The 18,127-nt window shown below is 38.7% G+C and overlaps 1 protein-coding gene across 3 annotated transcripts in view; it reads right to left on the bottom strand.

The window, feature by feature from the left end:
• The window catches only part of trappc9 (trafficking protein particle complex subunit 9), a 166,044-nt gene that overhangs the window by 92,357 nt on the left and 55,560 nt on the right, over window positions 1-18,127 (bottom strand). For all 3 annotated transcript variants that reach the window (XM_026299857.1, XM_026299858.1, XM_026299859.1), the window contains one exon: window positions 13,709-13,827. In XM_026299857.1, the coding sequence (XP_026155642.1) occupies window positions 13,709-13,827 (119 nt within the window). The remainder of the gene's footprint in view (window positions 1-13,708; window positions 13,828-18,127) is intronic.

The following is an 18,127-nucleotide window of genomic DNA, read 5'->3' as shown; positions in this document are numbered from 1 at the left end:
CAACCATGGAGATGTGAAGTAAGCTTCAAAGGTGAAACAACCAGAGCTGAAAGCCAGAAGCTCCAAAGCCTGAAAAAATCAAAAATTGCATGGTGATGCATGAGCACACATTCACGCAAACACACATTTTTATTACTACGCTTAGATAAACACACACACGAACGAGCACATGCACGCACGCACGCACACATTACCAACAAAGACGTCAAATAAAACAGCAGGATGGTGTGGCATAGTGATATATAAACATCCTGTCGAGGGTAACTGTGGTGCAGCTGAAGGTGATCTGATCGAGACCAGATCAGTCATCGGTACGGCAGCATATGGAGCTACGCTTGGCCTGGCTCACTGGATTTCACACATGGATTCAAGCCCAGTAGGCATTATGAAATGCTTGATTCTCCGCTAATTTCACCCGCTGGGCTTGCATACACCAGCAGTTCAACACACACGCACACACACACACACACACACACACACACACACACACACACACACACACACACAAAGAAGCCAACAAACAGAACTTAATCATGACCTTCTGGGGTTGGGACAGAATTTTAAACTCACTCAACGCTCATTATATCCACCACTGTAGGTCTTGTTGTTCCTTGATATTTTTGGTCTTGTACAGATTTAGTCATTTAGCATTTAGTCTTTGAGCATTGAGTGTGATCTACGGGTAACTCTGATTGCTCTAGGGATTCGTTTTTCATTTACAGTATAACCTGCTCCCTGTAAAAAAGCATTTACATAAACAACAACACTAAATGAGTGACTTTTTTAAAACCTAACATAAATGACTTAAACCATGTCTTTAAAAATGCTGAAAACCAAAGCACAAGCTTAATCCCAAATTAAATTGCAGATTTAATATGCATTGCTTTGCTCTATTACTGGAGCCTGTGGTGTATTATCTGGGTGACAGCTAATGTAACAGTTGTATCAGATTTTGTTTTGTGAGCTGAAATTCACAAAATCTTTTATCACCATTTTTTCACCTATAGTTACAAATCCAAGTGGCTTCCACACGTTATTCAGATGTTTTGTTGTGGTGATTATCAGCCTGTATCCTTAATTTTGTATTAACAAGAAGATCAACAACTGTCTAATTAACTGAGGGCCCTGGAGCATGCAATGATTAAAAGTGCACCCCCCACTGGAGTACAAGGAAAGGCCTTTTGCACTGCATAAACTGTATTATAAATTTGGACAGATCATTACAGATGGAGTTGATAATTTTCTCTCTACCTTCAAACAACAGTTTAACTTACAACAGAGGTGCCCAATCCTGGTCCTCAAGGGCAGGGATAGTTGAAAAACAAGCAGGACAGTGGACCTCGAGGACCAGGACTGGGCACACCTGACTTAAAATGACATGCCAATGACATCATCCCTGTTTATTAACCTCCCACAACCACTGACAATTTTGTTTTACCACATTTAACAATACTAATACTAAAGTCTCACAAGACAAACCAGTCAACCGTTACCCTCCCACCCTGCCTGTCTCACTACAGTTTATAAAATGCTGCCTCGGAGCTCTGACAGAGTTGGTCATTTTACATGAATGGTAATTAGAACAACAAGTACAAAACAAAGATCTCCCTGGGATTAGTGTCTTAATGGACCACATCATTCGGCCATCAGTTAAGAGACAGGGGGCCTGTATTGCCATGTAACAGCGTTAGCACCGATGGAGCAGTGACAGGTCATCAGGGATGAAATGTACAGAACTCACTAGTTAGTGTCTTATATATGAACACATCCCAAATGCGGGAGCTAAATGCTACATACAAACACTCTTGGTGTTGCTGCCTGGATGAGGTGCTCCCTGGCTGCTGCAAAAACTGCAAGTGCCGTGCTGACTTTCTGCCAGGCCTACAACTGCAAAGCAGGGGTACAGTTTTGCTGACTTCAAAAAGCACAGCTTGTTTGGTCAAATATCAACAAACTACATGTGAGCAAAGCCATAAACCGTAAAAGCTCATTTTGATAAGTTATGGGTACCCAGCAGTCGATTCTTACAGGATAAGCCAATCACAAGGTGATTGTGTGTAATAATAAGCCTGCTTCAGAAAGTGCAAAGCTCTTCACAAGCTACTACCTGAGGCATGAAAGAGCCAACAGCAGGACTTTGTGTATTTCTGTCAGAAAGTGACAAGGATGGCAGTAGATGCAGTGTCAATGGAGGCAATGAGTATCTTCTTATATACAAACAAGTGGACAAAAAAGAAAAATCCCTATGGGTTTCCAGACCAGGACCAACTTCTCAGTGATGCAACCCCGATTCCAAACCTCATCCATCTTCGTATTTCTCCTCACTCATGTTTCCTCCTGTTATCTATCACTGAGACAGACAGAGTGTGCTTTATGTTGTAGCCTGAAGACAACAGGCGGCCATGTGGACATGTAAATTAAATACTCAATCATTAAACCACCTTTAGGAATAGATATATCAGCAAACTATGGCAGTGAATGGTGTGTTGGTTTTTGGTGAATGTGTTGCGGTGGGGGAAGGGGGTGGTGTTACTGATGATGATTATGTGTTTTGATTTGTCTTAATTATCTCATGTTCCCCAACTCCCCTCTCTACACCCACATCACCGCACACACACTTGAAGCTAGAAAACTGTCAAAGACCTGATGCCAAAATCTAAAAATGAACCCATACAGACCAACAGACAGTTTCACACTATACAGAGCTTACCATCCATAGAGGGTGGATGGGATATTTAGTTCATTTGTTGTCCCTCCCTGTGGCATTAGCGGAGACAGTTATGTTAAATAACGCCAGGTCCTTCACTGAGTGAGCTGGATGTCAAAATCCCCAGAAGAAGGAGGTTTCAAAGGCATAGAAGAGAAGCAGCTGAAGCACCTAGTGATATAGAACGACCCTGGTGAGGGTTTAAAATATCTCGAGCGGCTTTATTTCTTTACATAAGGTCTGGGTACATGCCTGGCATGTTGAATGAAGATTTGTTTTTTTAACTGTAATTTCACTGTTGAAGTGAGGTGTAGATCGGCCTGCAGGGACTCATACAGTACTATCTATCAAGATACATTACACCAATCAAAAGCAAGACATTTGGGTACACTTAAAGCCTAATCGGAGGCCAAGTGAATTATTGCTTTTATCCCCACCTGTCTGTCTCTTTCTATCTCTCTGGAGTCAAAGCTGAATAAATACCAAAAAACACTATTGATTTGTTTACAACCAACGTGAGCTTTGATGTCAATAGCAGATCTAATAAGCAATGCCTACAACTTAGTAAGGTCTAACAAAGTCGGGGTTGATCATTACTTTTTGGTGGATATAAAAGATTAATAGGGCAACATGTCATAAAAAACTCAAACATAGTATCTTATTTTGAATTCATTGCTTCATGTAGACATCAAGATCGCTTCATTTAAAAACATGGCCAGTAACAAAAGCTACTTTTAAGCTCATTAGCAGTTAGATAATTCAAAACAGCTTGAAATACCAAACCTCTATTAATTTTTATCAACGTCTTTGAGAAGATTCCATTTTGGATTTGATGACACATTTTGATTCACACACATTTCTCAGCTTTATTAGTTGGTGCAAGGTAAGTAAAATTAGAGCCAGACCTTTGTTACAGGTTAGAGAAGCAACTATAATCACAATTAGCTTTTACATTGCCACTTGATATGAGACACTCATAGCAATGGACCTACAGAGGATTGTCATCTGTATCTGCAGCTCCCCTGATTGGCTTTACAGAGCTGTATGAGATTCTGCTCATTGCTTAACTGTGCAGCCACAACTTTGATTCAAATACTTCCCTTAAGGCTGACATGCTTTGCTACAAACCGGTGAACACAAAACAGCATTTAGCAGTTAAAGAGCCAAATGTTTTCCTCAGGAGTGGGTGGAGACCAAAAAGGGAGTTAAAAGAGAGTACATATTGCAATATTACATTTGTCAGGTGGCTGGCAAAAGGATTACAAATTAATGCTAATGTTATTTGTCTGCTGTATGTGTTTCTAGTTTTATCTGCCTTAAAGGCCTTTAATTGACTTATGCCATTTTTTTATATTGCAGATGACTAGAACATCAGTAAATCAATTTACTATTAACTGCATAAATACTGTGAAAATACTTCTACCGCAGGAGACTACACAATTCAAAATTACTAAGTCCAGCAAGTCATCAAAACATCTTGCTACAATATGTAAGCTCCGAAAGGTCAATACTTTGTCAAGTAGACTGCTTCGAGTGTGCATCACCAAACTGAAGTCATGTCACTAGCAGGATTAGAAAAAATAAACGTGCAGCCACAGGTTGTGGGTGCGAGGTACACTCTTAACCCTAAGCCTAACATTCACCTTATACACTTCATCTTAACCTAACCCTAACCCTGGAAGGGCACTGTGTCGTATAAACAATGTAAACATGATCAACATGTAAAAGGTTAAACACACATGGTCAAATCTTTATACCAGATATGAGTTTCATCATATGCTGCTCTATTACTGTCTATTGCTGACAGAAACACAGAGATTACAGATTTACAGTAGCAGAAAATGGCCAAAAACAAAGGCAGCTTCAACTTTAATTGCTAAGATTACTCTATGTTCCATGTAGACACCTGTCATTAGGCAGGTAGACTGACTCATTCATTAATCACAGGGTCCATATTTGAAGATGTCATTGGGCAAGATACTGAATCCCAAAGCTGCTCTCCGGGCATGTGCGAACAGATGAAAGGGAGGCTAATTGTAAAGCACTTTGTCCATTAGGTAGAACTGCACTGTACGAATGTCATTCACCACATACAAAAGAGGAGTATGAAAAAAACATACAGCTGAAAATAACCTGAGTCACTTCCTCTACAGCCTCTCACTTCTGCATCAGCAATCAATAAAAATCAGCCCTAAAAAGGTGATTCTGATTTAGCACTAGTTCTGAATAGAAAGTTGTTACCGTACAAGCCAAAAGAGGGGAAAAAGAACCACTTTTAATCCTGAGCCAAGAAAAAGAAAATCATTTGGTTGTTCAGCTGGAGTTTCACACTTGAGCAGCCAGCAGTGGCAGTTATAAATATCTGTATCACGAGCTGGGATCTGTATCTCTGAGGAGAGCTGAACTGCCATCAGCAGGGCTGTGCTTCTAAAAATAGCAGGCATGCAGGCTGGCTGGCAGACAGCCGACTCTGCCTCTGTCTCTGTCTCCACTGGATTTGATTAGCCCCAAAGAACCTCTGCCTACCAGAACAACACCCCCAATGCTCTGTGCATATGCATATGTATGTCTATGTGCATGTGCATATGCATGTGCGTGGCAACTTGTCTGGTCTGGAGGACTGCTTATTTCTCAGTGCATGCAACCACAGGCACACTATTCATCACTGTTAGGAAAATGCTTATATCAGCTTTTCTGAAGTGTCATTCAATTTTCTCTCTCAGAATGTTTAAGGTTAATATTTTGGCATATGTACAGTGATTTATGCTTACGTCAATCTAAAAACAAATAAAACCTTGTTCAAGTTGTAACACAGCAACAAGTTGTAGAAAAAAAAAAGAAAATTAAATATTAAAGCAGTATAATTTCTGAAGAGAATTTCAGAAGGGAGTTTCTACACTCGTTATTATGAGAGCTGAAATTAAGACATGCCATGATGGAATAAGGATGTTAATTATTCATGACTAATTACTTGAAACCAAACTAATCAATATTTTTACAATAAAAGTTTATAGAAATAACTATGCTTAATGTTAAAGTCCAGTGACAAGCTTACAAGGAATTATTGCCAAAGTTAGCTCCGTAGATGTTTAGATTGTTCTCTTTCTGACAATTGTTGCTTGCTAATTAGTTTTATTTCCTGCAAAACTCTGCTCCCTGTTCCCTGCAACAGCAGGCAGTAGGCACTAGCATATATCACACTCAGCCCTAAACATGGGACAGACAAAGTAGGCAAAACTAATAAATTAAGGGAAGCATTTAGCAACTTAAGAGCCAGCTCTTTGCTTCAAATGATGTGGAGACCAAAAACACAACAAAAAAGTAAATATTCTACTTGCATTTGTCAGGTGATACGAAATTCAGCTCCAAAAAATTCTAATGCTTTAATTTGATAACACACAGGGAATATGAGGTCTATCAGAAGTACATTCATTAACATCAACATATTGTTTCTGATTAATAATATAACTGTAAAGCCAACTGACAGCTGTCATTCACAGCAAGACAGCTTTTTAGGCAAAATACTTTAGTCTACTGTATTAAATGCCTTTGACAGTTCCAGAAATAAGCCTAAAGCGTATTCCTTATTGTTTAAAGCAGCATCACGAAGGCTGGAAAGGAAGTGGCATTCCACAAATTTAGAAGAATTTTATCTAGCCTGGAAAAACATTCTATTAACATATAAAAAGCTCTCCGTGAAGCTAGAGTTACTATTCATCTGCATACTATTCATCATTAATACAGGAAAATAAGAACAATCCCAGGTTTCTTTTCAGCACTGTAGCCAGGCTGACAAAAAGTCACAGCTCTGTTGAGCCCAGTGTTCCCTTAGCTCTCAGCTCTCAGACTTTATGAGATTCTTTACAAATAAAATCACAACTATTAGAGATCAAATTCAGCAGATGCTTCCTATATCTGCAATAAATGAATCTTCTACTACAGTAGCTCTTGAATCATCTGTAAGACCTCAGTTATGTTTAGACTGCTTCTCTCCCATAGATCTCTCTGAATTCACGTCAGTAGTTGCTCCATCTAAATCATCAACATGTCTCTTAGACCCCATCCCGACTAGACTGCTTAAGGACACCCTGCCATTAATTAACTTCTATCTCTATTAGACTTGGTAAATTTATCTCTAGTATCAGGCTACGTGCCACAGGCATTTAAGACTGAAGTAATCAAACCCTTACCCAAAAAGCCTAGTCTTGATCCAGGAGTTTTGGCTATTTATAGACCAATATCCAACCTACCACTCTTTTCTAAAATCCTTGAAAAAGCTGCTGCTAAGCAGCTATCAGACCACTTACACAGGAATGAACTATTTGAAGATTTTCAATCAGGATTTAGAGCACATCATAGTACAGAAACAGCACTGTTAAAAGTCTTGGTGATCTTCTCTTAGCCTCAAATAATGGACTCATTTCTATACTCGGCCTCCAAGACCTTAGTGCTGCATTCGACACTATCAACCACAGCATCTTATCACAGAGACTGGAGCATGTAACTGGTATCAGAGGAACAGCATTAAAATGGTTCCAATCTTATTTATCAAACAAATTCTAGTTTGGTTATGTCCATGATGAACCTTCCACATGCACAAAAGTTATTTATGGAGTTCTAACAAGGTTCTGTGCTAGGATCGATTCTGTTCACCTTGTACATGCTTCCTTTAGGCAATGTTATTACTAAGCACTCTATTAATTACCACTGCTATGCAGATGACACTCAGCTGTATCGATCTATGAAACCTGTTAACACAAACCAGTTAACCAGACTTCAAGCGTGTCTAACTGACATAAAGGCTTGGATGACCAGTAACTTTCCACTTAAATTCAGAGAAAACAGAAGTTATTGTATTTGGGCCTAAAAACCTCAGAAACAGCTTTTCTAAAATTATAGCTACTTTAGATGGGCCTGGCCTCCAGAACTACTGTAAAAAACCTTGGAGTTATCTTTGACCAGGACATGTCCTTTAACTCACACATAAAACAAATCTCTAGAACTGCATTCTTTCACTTGCGCAACATTGCCAAAATTAGGAACATCCTGTCTCAAAATGATTCAGAAAAACTAGTCCATGCATTTGTTACTTTATGGCTAGATTACTGTAACTCATTACTATCTGGATGTCCCAGTATCTCCATAAAAAGCCTCCAGTTAATCCAGAATGCTGCAGCCAGAGTCCTGACAGGAATTAGCGAGAGAGATCATTTCTCCTATACTAGCTTCATTGGCTCCCTGTAAAATCCAGAATAGGATTTAAAATCCTTCTTCTCACATACGAATCCCTTCATAATCAAGCTCCTTCATACCTTAAAGACCTCATAGTACCATATTATCCCAATAGACCACTTCGCTCTCAGAGTGCAGGTCTACTTGTGGTTCCCAGAGTTTCCAAAAGTAGAATGGGAGGCAGAGCCTTTAGCTATCAAGCTCCTCTCCTGTGGAACCAGCTCCCAGTCTGGGTTCAGGAGACAGACACTGTACTTTTAAGGCTAGACTTAAAACCTTCCTTTTTGACAAAGTGTATAGTTAGGGCTGGTTTCAGGTAACCCTGGACCATCCCTTAGTTATGCTGCTATAGGCCTAGACTGACCGAGGACCATCAGTGCACTGAGCTCCCCTACCATCCCCTAACCCTAACCCTCCCCTCCCTTCCCTTCCCCTCCCCTACCCTCTTCTCCTAACCCCTGGCATGTATATTCCACCATTGAGCTTCACTAACTTAGTTTTTTTTTTTGTTTTTTGTAAAGTGCCTTGAGATGATTGTATTGTGATTAGGCGCTATACAAATAAATTGAACTGAAATTGAATTGACTGAAATTTTATACACCAGCTGAATGACCAGTACTAATGTTCACACAAGATACTTTGCTCTTGTAGATGCTTAAGCATGGTGTTTTAACAAATGAAGAAATCATTTTATATTCCCATGAACACGGAAATTCATCTTGCATTTTAGATGTAATATCAGTAATCTCCCTCTCACATGAGGGGTCAAAGTTATGAAAGAGATGGATTTTTTTTTTTTTTTTCAAAAAAGTGTCTTGGAGAACATTGAGTTGAAAAATCTGTAGTCAGAGAAAAAAGCTTTAGTGATTTCTGAATCACTACAGGATTACCAATCTATTTTTTATATAATTCTTTTTTATTCATAGTCATTTATGAATGCAGAAGTCATATCAGCCACAAATGTCTGATATGCAGAGTCAGTATCTTCACAAATTGTGGACTTGAAATGATCAGCGTTATAAAATGATATGATCATATTATAATACTGATTTATCATCCAGGCTTAATTTAAAGCAAAGTACTCATTCTTTGGGATTTACTAACCAATATCTCTGATCGTCTTTGAAAATACAGTCAGAGACATTACTATAGTGGACACAGCAGTAATATCCTCTAAAAGACCACCTGAAATGGGACAATTTCATTTCATATTGTCTGGGTTGAGAGGTGCACATCATAGAGAAAATTGTGCACTCTAAGACCCCTGATGCTGTAAGGAGGAAGTAAAGAAACAGCCTCCTCTGTCTCACACTGTTTGCCTCAGAGGAGGATCTACATTCTAATAGCAATTTCTGCATTGCAATAACATGGCATTATGAACAGGGAAGTTAAAATGCACTGGACGGAGTTTCATAGCATCTAGACATTTGGTGCTGTGAAGATAATCGTTGGGTGTGTCTGGGAGGCCACTCTATTTCTGTATCATAGTTTCATTTGAAATGGCCTCAATGACATCTGTCCAATAATGACAGGTTTGCAGGAAGCCTAAGTGAATGAGCAGGACTGCACACTGGACAGCATTAACGTGATTCATGGGCAATCACAAAGGTGGGATTACTGTGTCCCCTTTCTTTCTCTCATACCCAGTCTGTTGTTCAACTCCACCTTCACATAAATCCCCAGCAGATGGAGTTGGGGGTCCAAATCCCCACAAATCTTTGGAGCCTTTGCTACTTCACTCACGTGTACAGATATTCTAATGGGGTCTATTGCAGGAGAACTCTGTAGATGTAACGGAGGCACAGCACTCTGCAGATGCAATCATACCAGAACAGAGCTTCAAGAGGTGAAGAGCTCCCACTGAGGACAGGCAGGTGAAATGAGACATAATGCTGCACTGATGAGGTGAGAGGAGTAGCTTAAAAGTGCCAAGGAAATAAAGTTGTGGAAGTTCTATCACTCTCTTAGGGCAAAGAGTCATTGGAAATGTGTAAATAATTGGCAAAACCAACGCATCTGAGGAGAAAGACCTTTTTCACCAGTGAAGAGAAGTCAGTAAGACAAAGATGTTGTCGCACTTGTACTCACAGATCAGTCAAGAGCGACTGCACTCACTCATGGTCTACGTTAAGAAATGTCAGCACCAAAAGAGCAAAAACGCACTAATCACATATACACAGGGAAGAAACAGAATGAGTATGCAGATACATAACCCTAAACAATAAAATTTCCATATTTGGTTTAGGTGTTCAAAAACTCCAAATTCAATTGGTCTATCTAAAATATGATTCAGATATGCAGGGAATGCTCTACTGCCAGTCGGTGTGGCTAGATGGTTTACACCTACCTGTGAGTCTGTCCATCTGCCTGGCCAAAATCATTAACAGTTAGTATAAATTCTTTCTCAGTCTACAGTACTATGCATGCACATTGACAAATCAAGATAAATATATTCGAAAAGCACACTAACATATGCAGAGACATATCCCAAAAATGTAGCAATACGAGGGGTAGAAGAGTTCACACAGAAATCTAAATGCCATATATCACCAGTTCCAGTTAAAACTGAAACAGAAAGACCAGTTTGTTGGAAAACTGTCTGAGGATGAATATGTTTTTTTAAAAACTTCTTTCTTCATTGGTTTTGCACATAAAGGTGAGTTCCTGCTCCAACACACATGTCCAGCTTCAACACCAACCTCAACGCCCTTCATTTGCTTTCATATTTGTTTCAACCTGATTCCAAAAGGATTAAATGTGAAGTCATACAGACTGACAGGTAACTCACTGATCGGCCAGTTCTGGTGCAGTTATCAAGCATTACATGTGCCCATGTGGGAAACATTCTGATGATAAGCAGCAAGTCATGCAACACTTCAACATACAGTACATATTCAGTGTTTACTTATTTAGTCGGGGGTCGCAGAGTTCACAGAGAAATACATTAATTTCAACATTAAGTGCATACACTGCTTCCTATCCTGGCACTGAATGTTCAAAGTTGTTTTGTGTAGAATCATCCACTGTGGCTGTAATTCCTAGGGATACTGTGCTGTTGGCAACCATCTTGCAGTTACTGTAATCGTAATCATTTACTCTTCTAATAATAAAAGGTCAAAATGAGACAAAAGGTCACCATATCAACACCTGTACCAATGATGAAAACCTGTATAAAGCCAGTGAAGCACCAAATTAAAGCTGAGATGCTACTGTCTCTTCATTTTCAGGCAATGGACCAAAGAATTTCCTTTATCAGTTAAAATTTGTTCCAAATTGTTTTGTTTCTCTGCAGACAGGGAACAGAACAAACAGCTAATATTTTTTCACTGCATAACTTTGCTTGGATTGGTATCAAAAATTGTTTCACCGTCCGATATGTCAACATGCGTCAAGCGCTTGCTGGACATCGTGGGTTTGAGTCAAACTACTGAAAACAATACAGGCCATAATGTTGATGAGTCACAGCTGGAAATGCAGAATAAAATTACTACAAGTATACAGGCAAATCAGTACACAGGCTTTTGTTAAGCACACAGCAAAATGAATCACTGTGTTATCTACTGTATGTCCAAAAGTAAACAGAGTCAAGGGAGAAAGAGTTCAAGTCCTTATCTGAATTAAACTGGGATATGATTCCATATTCTGCTACGTGACTCAGAGATGCCAGTAAAACACTACCTCTAATAAGCTTATGCACTGATTAAAATATACCAAGCCTTCCTTTATCAATTGCTGGTACTTGTTTCCCCCTTACTGCATATGTACTGAATATCTAACAGGTTTTGCAATAAATGCAGAGGGAAATGAATTGTGCATTTTACCAGTACAGTGGGAATGTACACAAATTCCACAACCTCATACCCACAGATATTATTAGTGGAATTCATTCTTTACAGAACCACTGACGTCAAGAAAAAAACACTCATATAATAATCATAATGAGAATAACAACTCCCAGTGCATGACTTATTAATATAGACAAAATCAAAACAAAATCTGATCAAATATAATCAAAAGGCGTAGAGAACATTAATTGCAATATTTAGACATGTAGGAATGTTTATTATCAGCAAAAACTGATATAGCCTACCCTAGGTGAAAAAATGACTTGAAAGAGGGCCCAAGAGCCCCCCCCCCATTCTATGTGTTCAATTCTATTTTTATACTTTTTAATGTCATTTTAATTTTTCTTAAATGATTTTATTCTTTTCTGCATATTGCCTTTAATGTTAATCCCTTTCTTTACCTCCATAAGGCACTATGAATTTCCTTTTTTTGAAATGTGCTAGATAAAGATTACTTACTTCAGATATTTGTCATCCTGAGAAAGAAAACATACGCACCATACCCAAACCCAGCATTATTAGACTTGCCACAAGACCCTGCTGTTAAAATTTCATATCCTGCTCCTATTATTTATTCACACCTACACCATTAAAATTTGTACAGCTATAATTATAATAATAAATTCCATTTAGATCTTGTTTTGGTTTTTGATGGTGCCTCCAATATAAATCATGTTTTATTCTTTGATTATATTATGAACAACAGTAACTTCAGCAACCAGTAGAAGTGGGGCTGTGCCATATCATATTGTCCAAGATATACTGGCATACTATATTCCCTGCCCAGGAAAAGAATGATGATATTAATGGTATGTATGTTCCATGTTTGCATACATGCTGTAACATGCTGTCTAACAGCCAGAGATGTTGAACACCAGAAGTGATGTTAGGAGCTCACAACACATTAGATGAACAACATGTGCAATGACTTTCTGAAGGTCTTAGTACATAGGCCAATGATAAAAGAAATGAACACTGAAACAAAGTGATAAAGACAGAGGCATGTTGCTTATCTGACAATAAGAGAGTATTTGGGACTAAATCCACATAAGAACTGTGGCAAGTTCTCCAACATGCTTGGAACAACTACCTTGAAATTGTAACTAGGGGGCCAGGTGTTGTACTAAAGGCAAATGCTGATTTCCTGTAGATTTTTTCTGTTTAATGCATACATACCTGTGTAGGGCAACATACATCTGGTATAAATCCAAAGAGTAATTTTGCATTGCACCTCTAAAGTACAGCAGAATCTTTGGATTAGGTCAGGGGGACATCTTTTGGAAGAGATGTTTTGCTCTTTCCTTCACTGTTGATGCAGTTGGGTGACCTCTGTATATAACTAATGTTGGCTGGTTACATGACTTTTTGGAATGATAGTATTTTGTATCCAAGTTATAATTCGTCTAATAAATTTTTCTCTTTTGCCATTTAGCTGACAGTGAGCAAGAAACCTCCTCCCATACAATTACAGATGACTCTGTAAAACTCACACCCTAAAAAGTGAACTTGTTTGGCACCACATTAGCAGCGTTGCTGTTTTCTGTCAAGATGATTTAAAGGAGAGAAAGGCCTGTGGTTTTTAAGGCCATGCAACATGGTCAGAACACTCACAGGTGGTGTGGCTACTGTGTTACAGATGACTCTCAGCATGTAGACTTGGACAACCTGCCCATTTCTTCCTCTCCCACATCCACACATCTTCTACAGAACTTTGTCCCCTGCTGATCAGCTCAACCTAGTGCTTTGTCATTCCTCCTGTCAGCATCCCACCGTTTCACCTTCATGTCACACTGTTTTTTCCTTTTTCACTCTGTAGCCTCACACAACACAACGGTTTCCTCTTATTTATATGTCTACATTGGAGCTGTGAGTCTTGATTCAGTGCTGTTTATTATGCACTTTACTGGAACTTGTGTTTATTCACCTTAATATGGCTGTACTCCACCTTGCCGGACTCACTGCTCACAGGCTTGTTGTCAGGCCTGGGTTTGAGGACTTGGCGCAGCGGACTGGAGATTGGCAAACCTGTCACACTGATCCCATCTGAAAAGATATCACAGCACCACACAGTCAGAAAGAGTATAGAGCCAAAAATATCAACAAAGCATCAGAGCAAACAATCTCACATTCTTATATTTCAACAGCATGTGATACATTTCAGTGTGTTATTTATTAATGAGTCATTTCTTTAATGTACTCACTTCCCCTCATCTACCTCATTTATTTCGTAATTTCCAATAATTCCCTAAAGGAACTTTGTTTTTGTAGGTTCTAAATAAGGAATATGATTCTGTTTTCCCATTTACATCTAGAGATAAACAAAAGAAACAAATAAGAAGTATAGTTCTTATTTTTCTGTCAAAACTTTGGATTGAGTTTTTTGTCCAGCACATGTTGTGCACCAGCTCCACACACCAAGCAGGTGTACACACAGTAAGAAAAAGTTTGTAAAGTCTTTTTGGAACAGAAAATTAAGGGACACTTTAAAGAACAGGAAAAAGCACTTTTTATCCTAGGTCCATTAGCAATTACAGGTGAACAGTAGTGGGTGATTAAGTGTAAAGACTAGTGCTTCCTCTAACAAGAAATGTACAAGCTGGAATCCTGAATTAAGCTCCAAATGTGCCATACTGTCCTAATCAGCACAGCAGTTTAGACAGTCATCCTGTGATGCACTACAATGCAGATTTCTCCACATTGTTCATGAATAATTAAAGAGGAGACAATAATACATGTTTCACCAGCTGACTCTGATTTGACATGCTCAGGTTGTACAGCAATGTCTGGTGGCTACAGTTCATCTAAGCAGCTTCATTTGAAACTTAATAGCTGTATGAGGTATATATGAACAAGATCTACAGCACACGGACATGTTTTGTCTTTGTTTGTCTCTTCGTTTCAGGCTTTACTAAACCAGAAACACAAGGGTGAATGTATAGTATAAGGATGGATTAGACCAGTGTTTCCTAAACAGTGTGCTGAGGGATTTTGTGACAACCACACATTTTATCTACTCCGTGCATACACTGCAAGTGTTTCAGTTGTTTTTCGAAGATACACCACACATGCTATACATTTGAAGTAACCACTTGTCCATACTGCAGAGTGTACAGCACGTAGCATCTCACATGAAGTGCATGTGACACTTGTACAATGGTATAGACTCGGTGTCTATACCAGGCATGTGTGCACACAGACACTGGAAATGCTTTGTTTACAAAGAGTACAGAGAGGAGCCTGCAGGGACAAGGGAAATCTATGTCCAAACTCTGACAAAACAACAATATTGTTCTGTCTTGTCCAGAACTAGAGAATAAACCCCATGGTAAAAAACAAGAAAACAAATGAATACAACACATAAAAATGTACTGTTCAGTAACATTTATGAAAAAAGACTATGCATGTTGATTATTTTTCCTTCATTGAACAGTATTAGGATATTAGTAGACTATTGTCTGTTGTAATATTATCAATTATAACAGCACCTAGTCATTTGTTTTCATTTCCATTTGGTTGATGTTTATAAACCCCAATTTTACTACACATTTTCAAATCGGTGATTACATGGAAATCTTTTACATCTTTTCACTATTGGAAGCCTATTACAAATTCGGTGTTACATTTTATTTAGAGTGGTATTAAAAAGGTCTTTAAAATTCTTAAATTTTATTTGGCATAATAATAGATGTTTACAGACTGATAAGAGTGATACTGTACATTTTCTAAGCCAAATTCATCAAGGCTATTTTGTACAGATATACATATAGTTGTGCTTTGAGATTTTGGCTTACCCAGTGGTGTTCCTTGGACACAAAAAGGTCCAACTATCTCCTATAGTTTGTGCTCTGTACCTTCTGCAAGTATCCCTGGTCCTGAACCTGTATGTTGCTGATGTTACTGGCCCCACCAAATGGCCCAGTAACAGACACACTGTGAATATAATCAGCTCAAATACTAGCATGTCTGGCTGATTAGTTTAGTGCCTGCAGTAGTCAAGTAGAATCATTATGTAATTACATTAATAGGTGGAGTATGTACAGTTAGAAGAATGTCAGCTCTGGACACACATGTCAAAGGTGTATTTTGGGTAATAATATTGGAATGGGTTCTTTTTGTTACTTGGTTTGGTGAAATTTAGATTTTCAGCAAATCTTTACCTTGTCTCTACTGTATCTATCAATTTCAGACCCTTTCACTGGCTTCTTGTTTTAAAACAGTTGAAGAATAAGCCAACTCATAATGACAGTATTGGATGGTCTGAGATAGCTAAAGCTTATAAAATGTACCTGCCATAACTGTTCCCAAAGTTGTGGTTGAAAAAGCAAAGCTTGCTTTCATTTAGGTCAGAATAAAAGACCCACGGTTTAAGAGATGATTCAAATTTTTGAACAATAAATCATCCAGCAATAGTGACTTAGTTTTTAATATTTTTAAATAGAAAATCTAAAATAATCAGATTTATGGTGCTACAAGCATGCAAAGCATAAATGAAGGTATTTATATTCATAACCTTGAGAGAAGCAGTGTGGACACAGGAGCAGCTGCACTATAAGCAGCTGCATTAGGCACCACCACAGGGGCCACTGCTTTCAACCCACTCAGACAATGCTCAAAAATGACGCCCAGAGCCCACGCTGTGACGTCAAAGGAATCATATCAGACTCTGACGCCAGCAGAATGCCAAGCCCTGTAATTTCCCTTTAGAGAGGGGAAATTACTGGCCTGCACAGCAGCTCAGGCAACTGGCTTCAAAACAGACAGACAAGGCACATTCCTCGAGTATAATACTTCATAACAACTACATGCAAAATTGGTAAAATAGAACTAAATGGGTAAAAGAGTTGTGTTAAAATGAAAAAGCCAGAGCAATGGACACTTTCAGGCTTTAAGGACTGGATTTTCCTTTATGGGACGTGACCCGTTTCAGGAGGTACACATGACCTGTCATGTCCCGTGGCACAGAGACCGTGTGAGTAATGAGCAGCATGATTAACAATGGCAATGCTCACAATCATGCTCTCCTTTACACCTTCCTTCCAATCAGTATCTGTCTAGTTCCCTGTTGAACCACTGTGGGCAAAACCTGAGAATTCACCATTTCTATCACTGACCTCACTGTAACGGCAAAGCTTGGGAGTGTCACTTGTGAAATAATGAAAACATTATTAGCACAGATCTGCAGGGTCATGAGATACTATGCATCTCCACTTTGCCAATTGCTCTCAGACTCACATGCCTTTTTTCCTGGAGCACAGATATAGCTAATAAATATGGAAATTATGACCAGTTACAGTGTAAACATTAAAAACTCCACTCCACTCCTCCAATATCCTGTTCACTGGACAGAATAATGAAAGTGGAACATACAAGTCAAACAACAAACACTGTGAGACCTTAGTTTCATTTAAGAAGTAAAGATGAACAACCTAATCTTTCACTGATAATAAAACCACTCTGACAGATACTGTAGCTCTGTGTGTGATATTATACTACAATCTAACAATGTTTAAGACCACACTGTTAAAACTGTAAAAGCATAATTTGCTTCTACCTATGGTGCTACATGATGAGCAGGATTCTGTTAGGTAATATGCACAGATCCGAACAAATGATTACCGTTATTACAGAAAGCCACACCAGTCGCTCTGGACGCTCCATTAAAGTCAGAAGGAAATCATCTACAAACAGTTGCTTTGCAGCTGCTTGCAGCAGTAACAAATGTCTGGTATGCAGACATTCTCAGGCATTTAACTTGAGTTGACTAAACAACATATTCATTTTCTACTGCATTTTTTGTTTTGTTTTTCATTCCATAGCCACAAATAGTATGGCTGCCCACTGACCTTTATAATATACAGTTCTCAATGCTTCTGCACAATGCCTGAGAACATTTCCAACAAAACTATGACTATGTGCTTTGTGGTGCTGCCCTGCTATAAAAAAATCACCTGTCAAAAAGCATATCCCTGTGGTCTTTTTCCTTTGAATTTAATTAGATTTACTCAAGTTTCTCTCGGTTGCACTGATATCTTTGTCCAACCATGGTGGCTTCTCACTGCTCATGATAACTGCTCAGTTCTATTTATTTCCAACAAACTGTTAAACTAGACATCCTCTGTTAGAGATATAACAACATTGTATTGGTTTGCTTATAATTTTTATACTATCACAAAAAGGAAACGATACTTTTTGCTAGTTTCAATAGAAAAACAATAGATTTTGTGATACCTTGCATACAAAACTCTTTTATTCATTAAACCAAGTCTGCATATGTGCTGGTTTGCACAGGCTACATGCAAATCAGGATCAGGCTTTCTAGAAGATGCTGTTAATGCACCAACTT

Source organism: Mastacembelus armatus, chromosome 11, assembly GCF_900324485.2.
Source record: "Mastacembelus armatus chromosome 11, fMasArm1.2, whole genome shotgun sequence".
NCBI lineage: Eukaryota > Metazoa > Chordata > Actinopteri > Synbranchiformes > Mastacembelidae > Mastacembelus > Mastacembelus armatus.
Note: the sequence above shows the minus strand (reverse complement) of the source record. Positions and strands in the feature narration are given on the sequence as shown.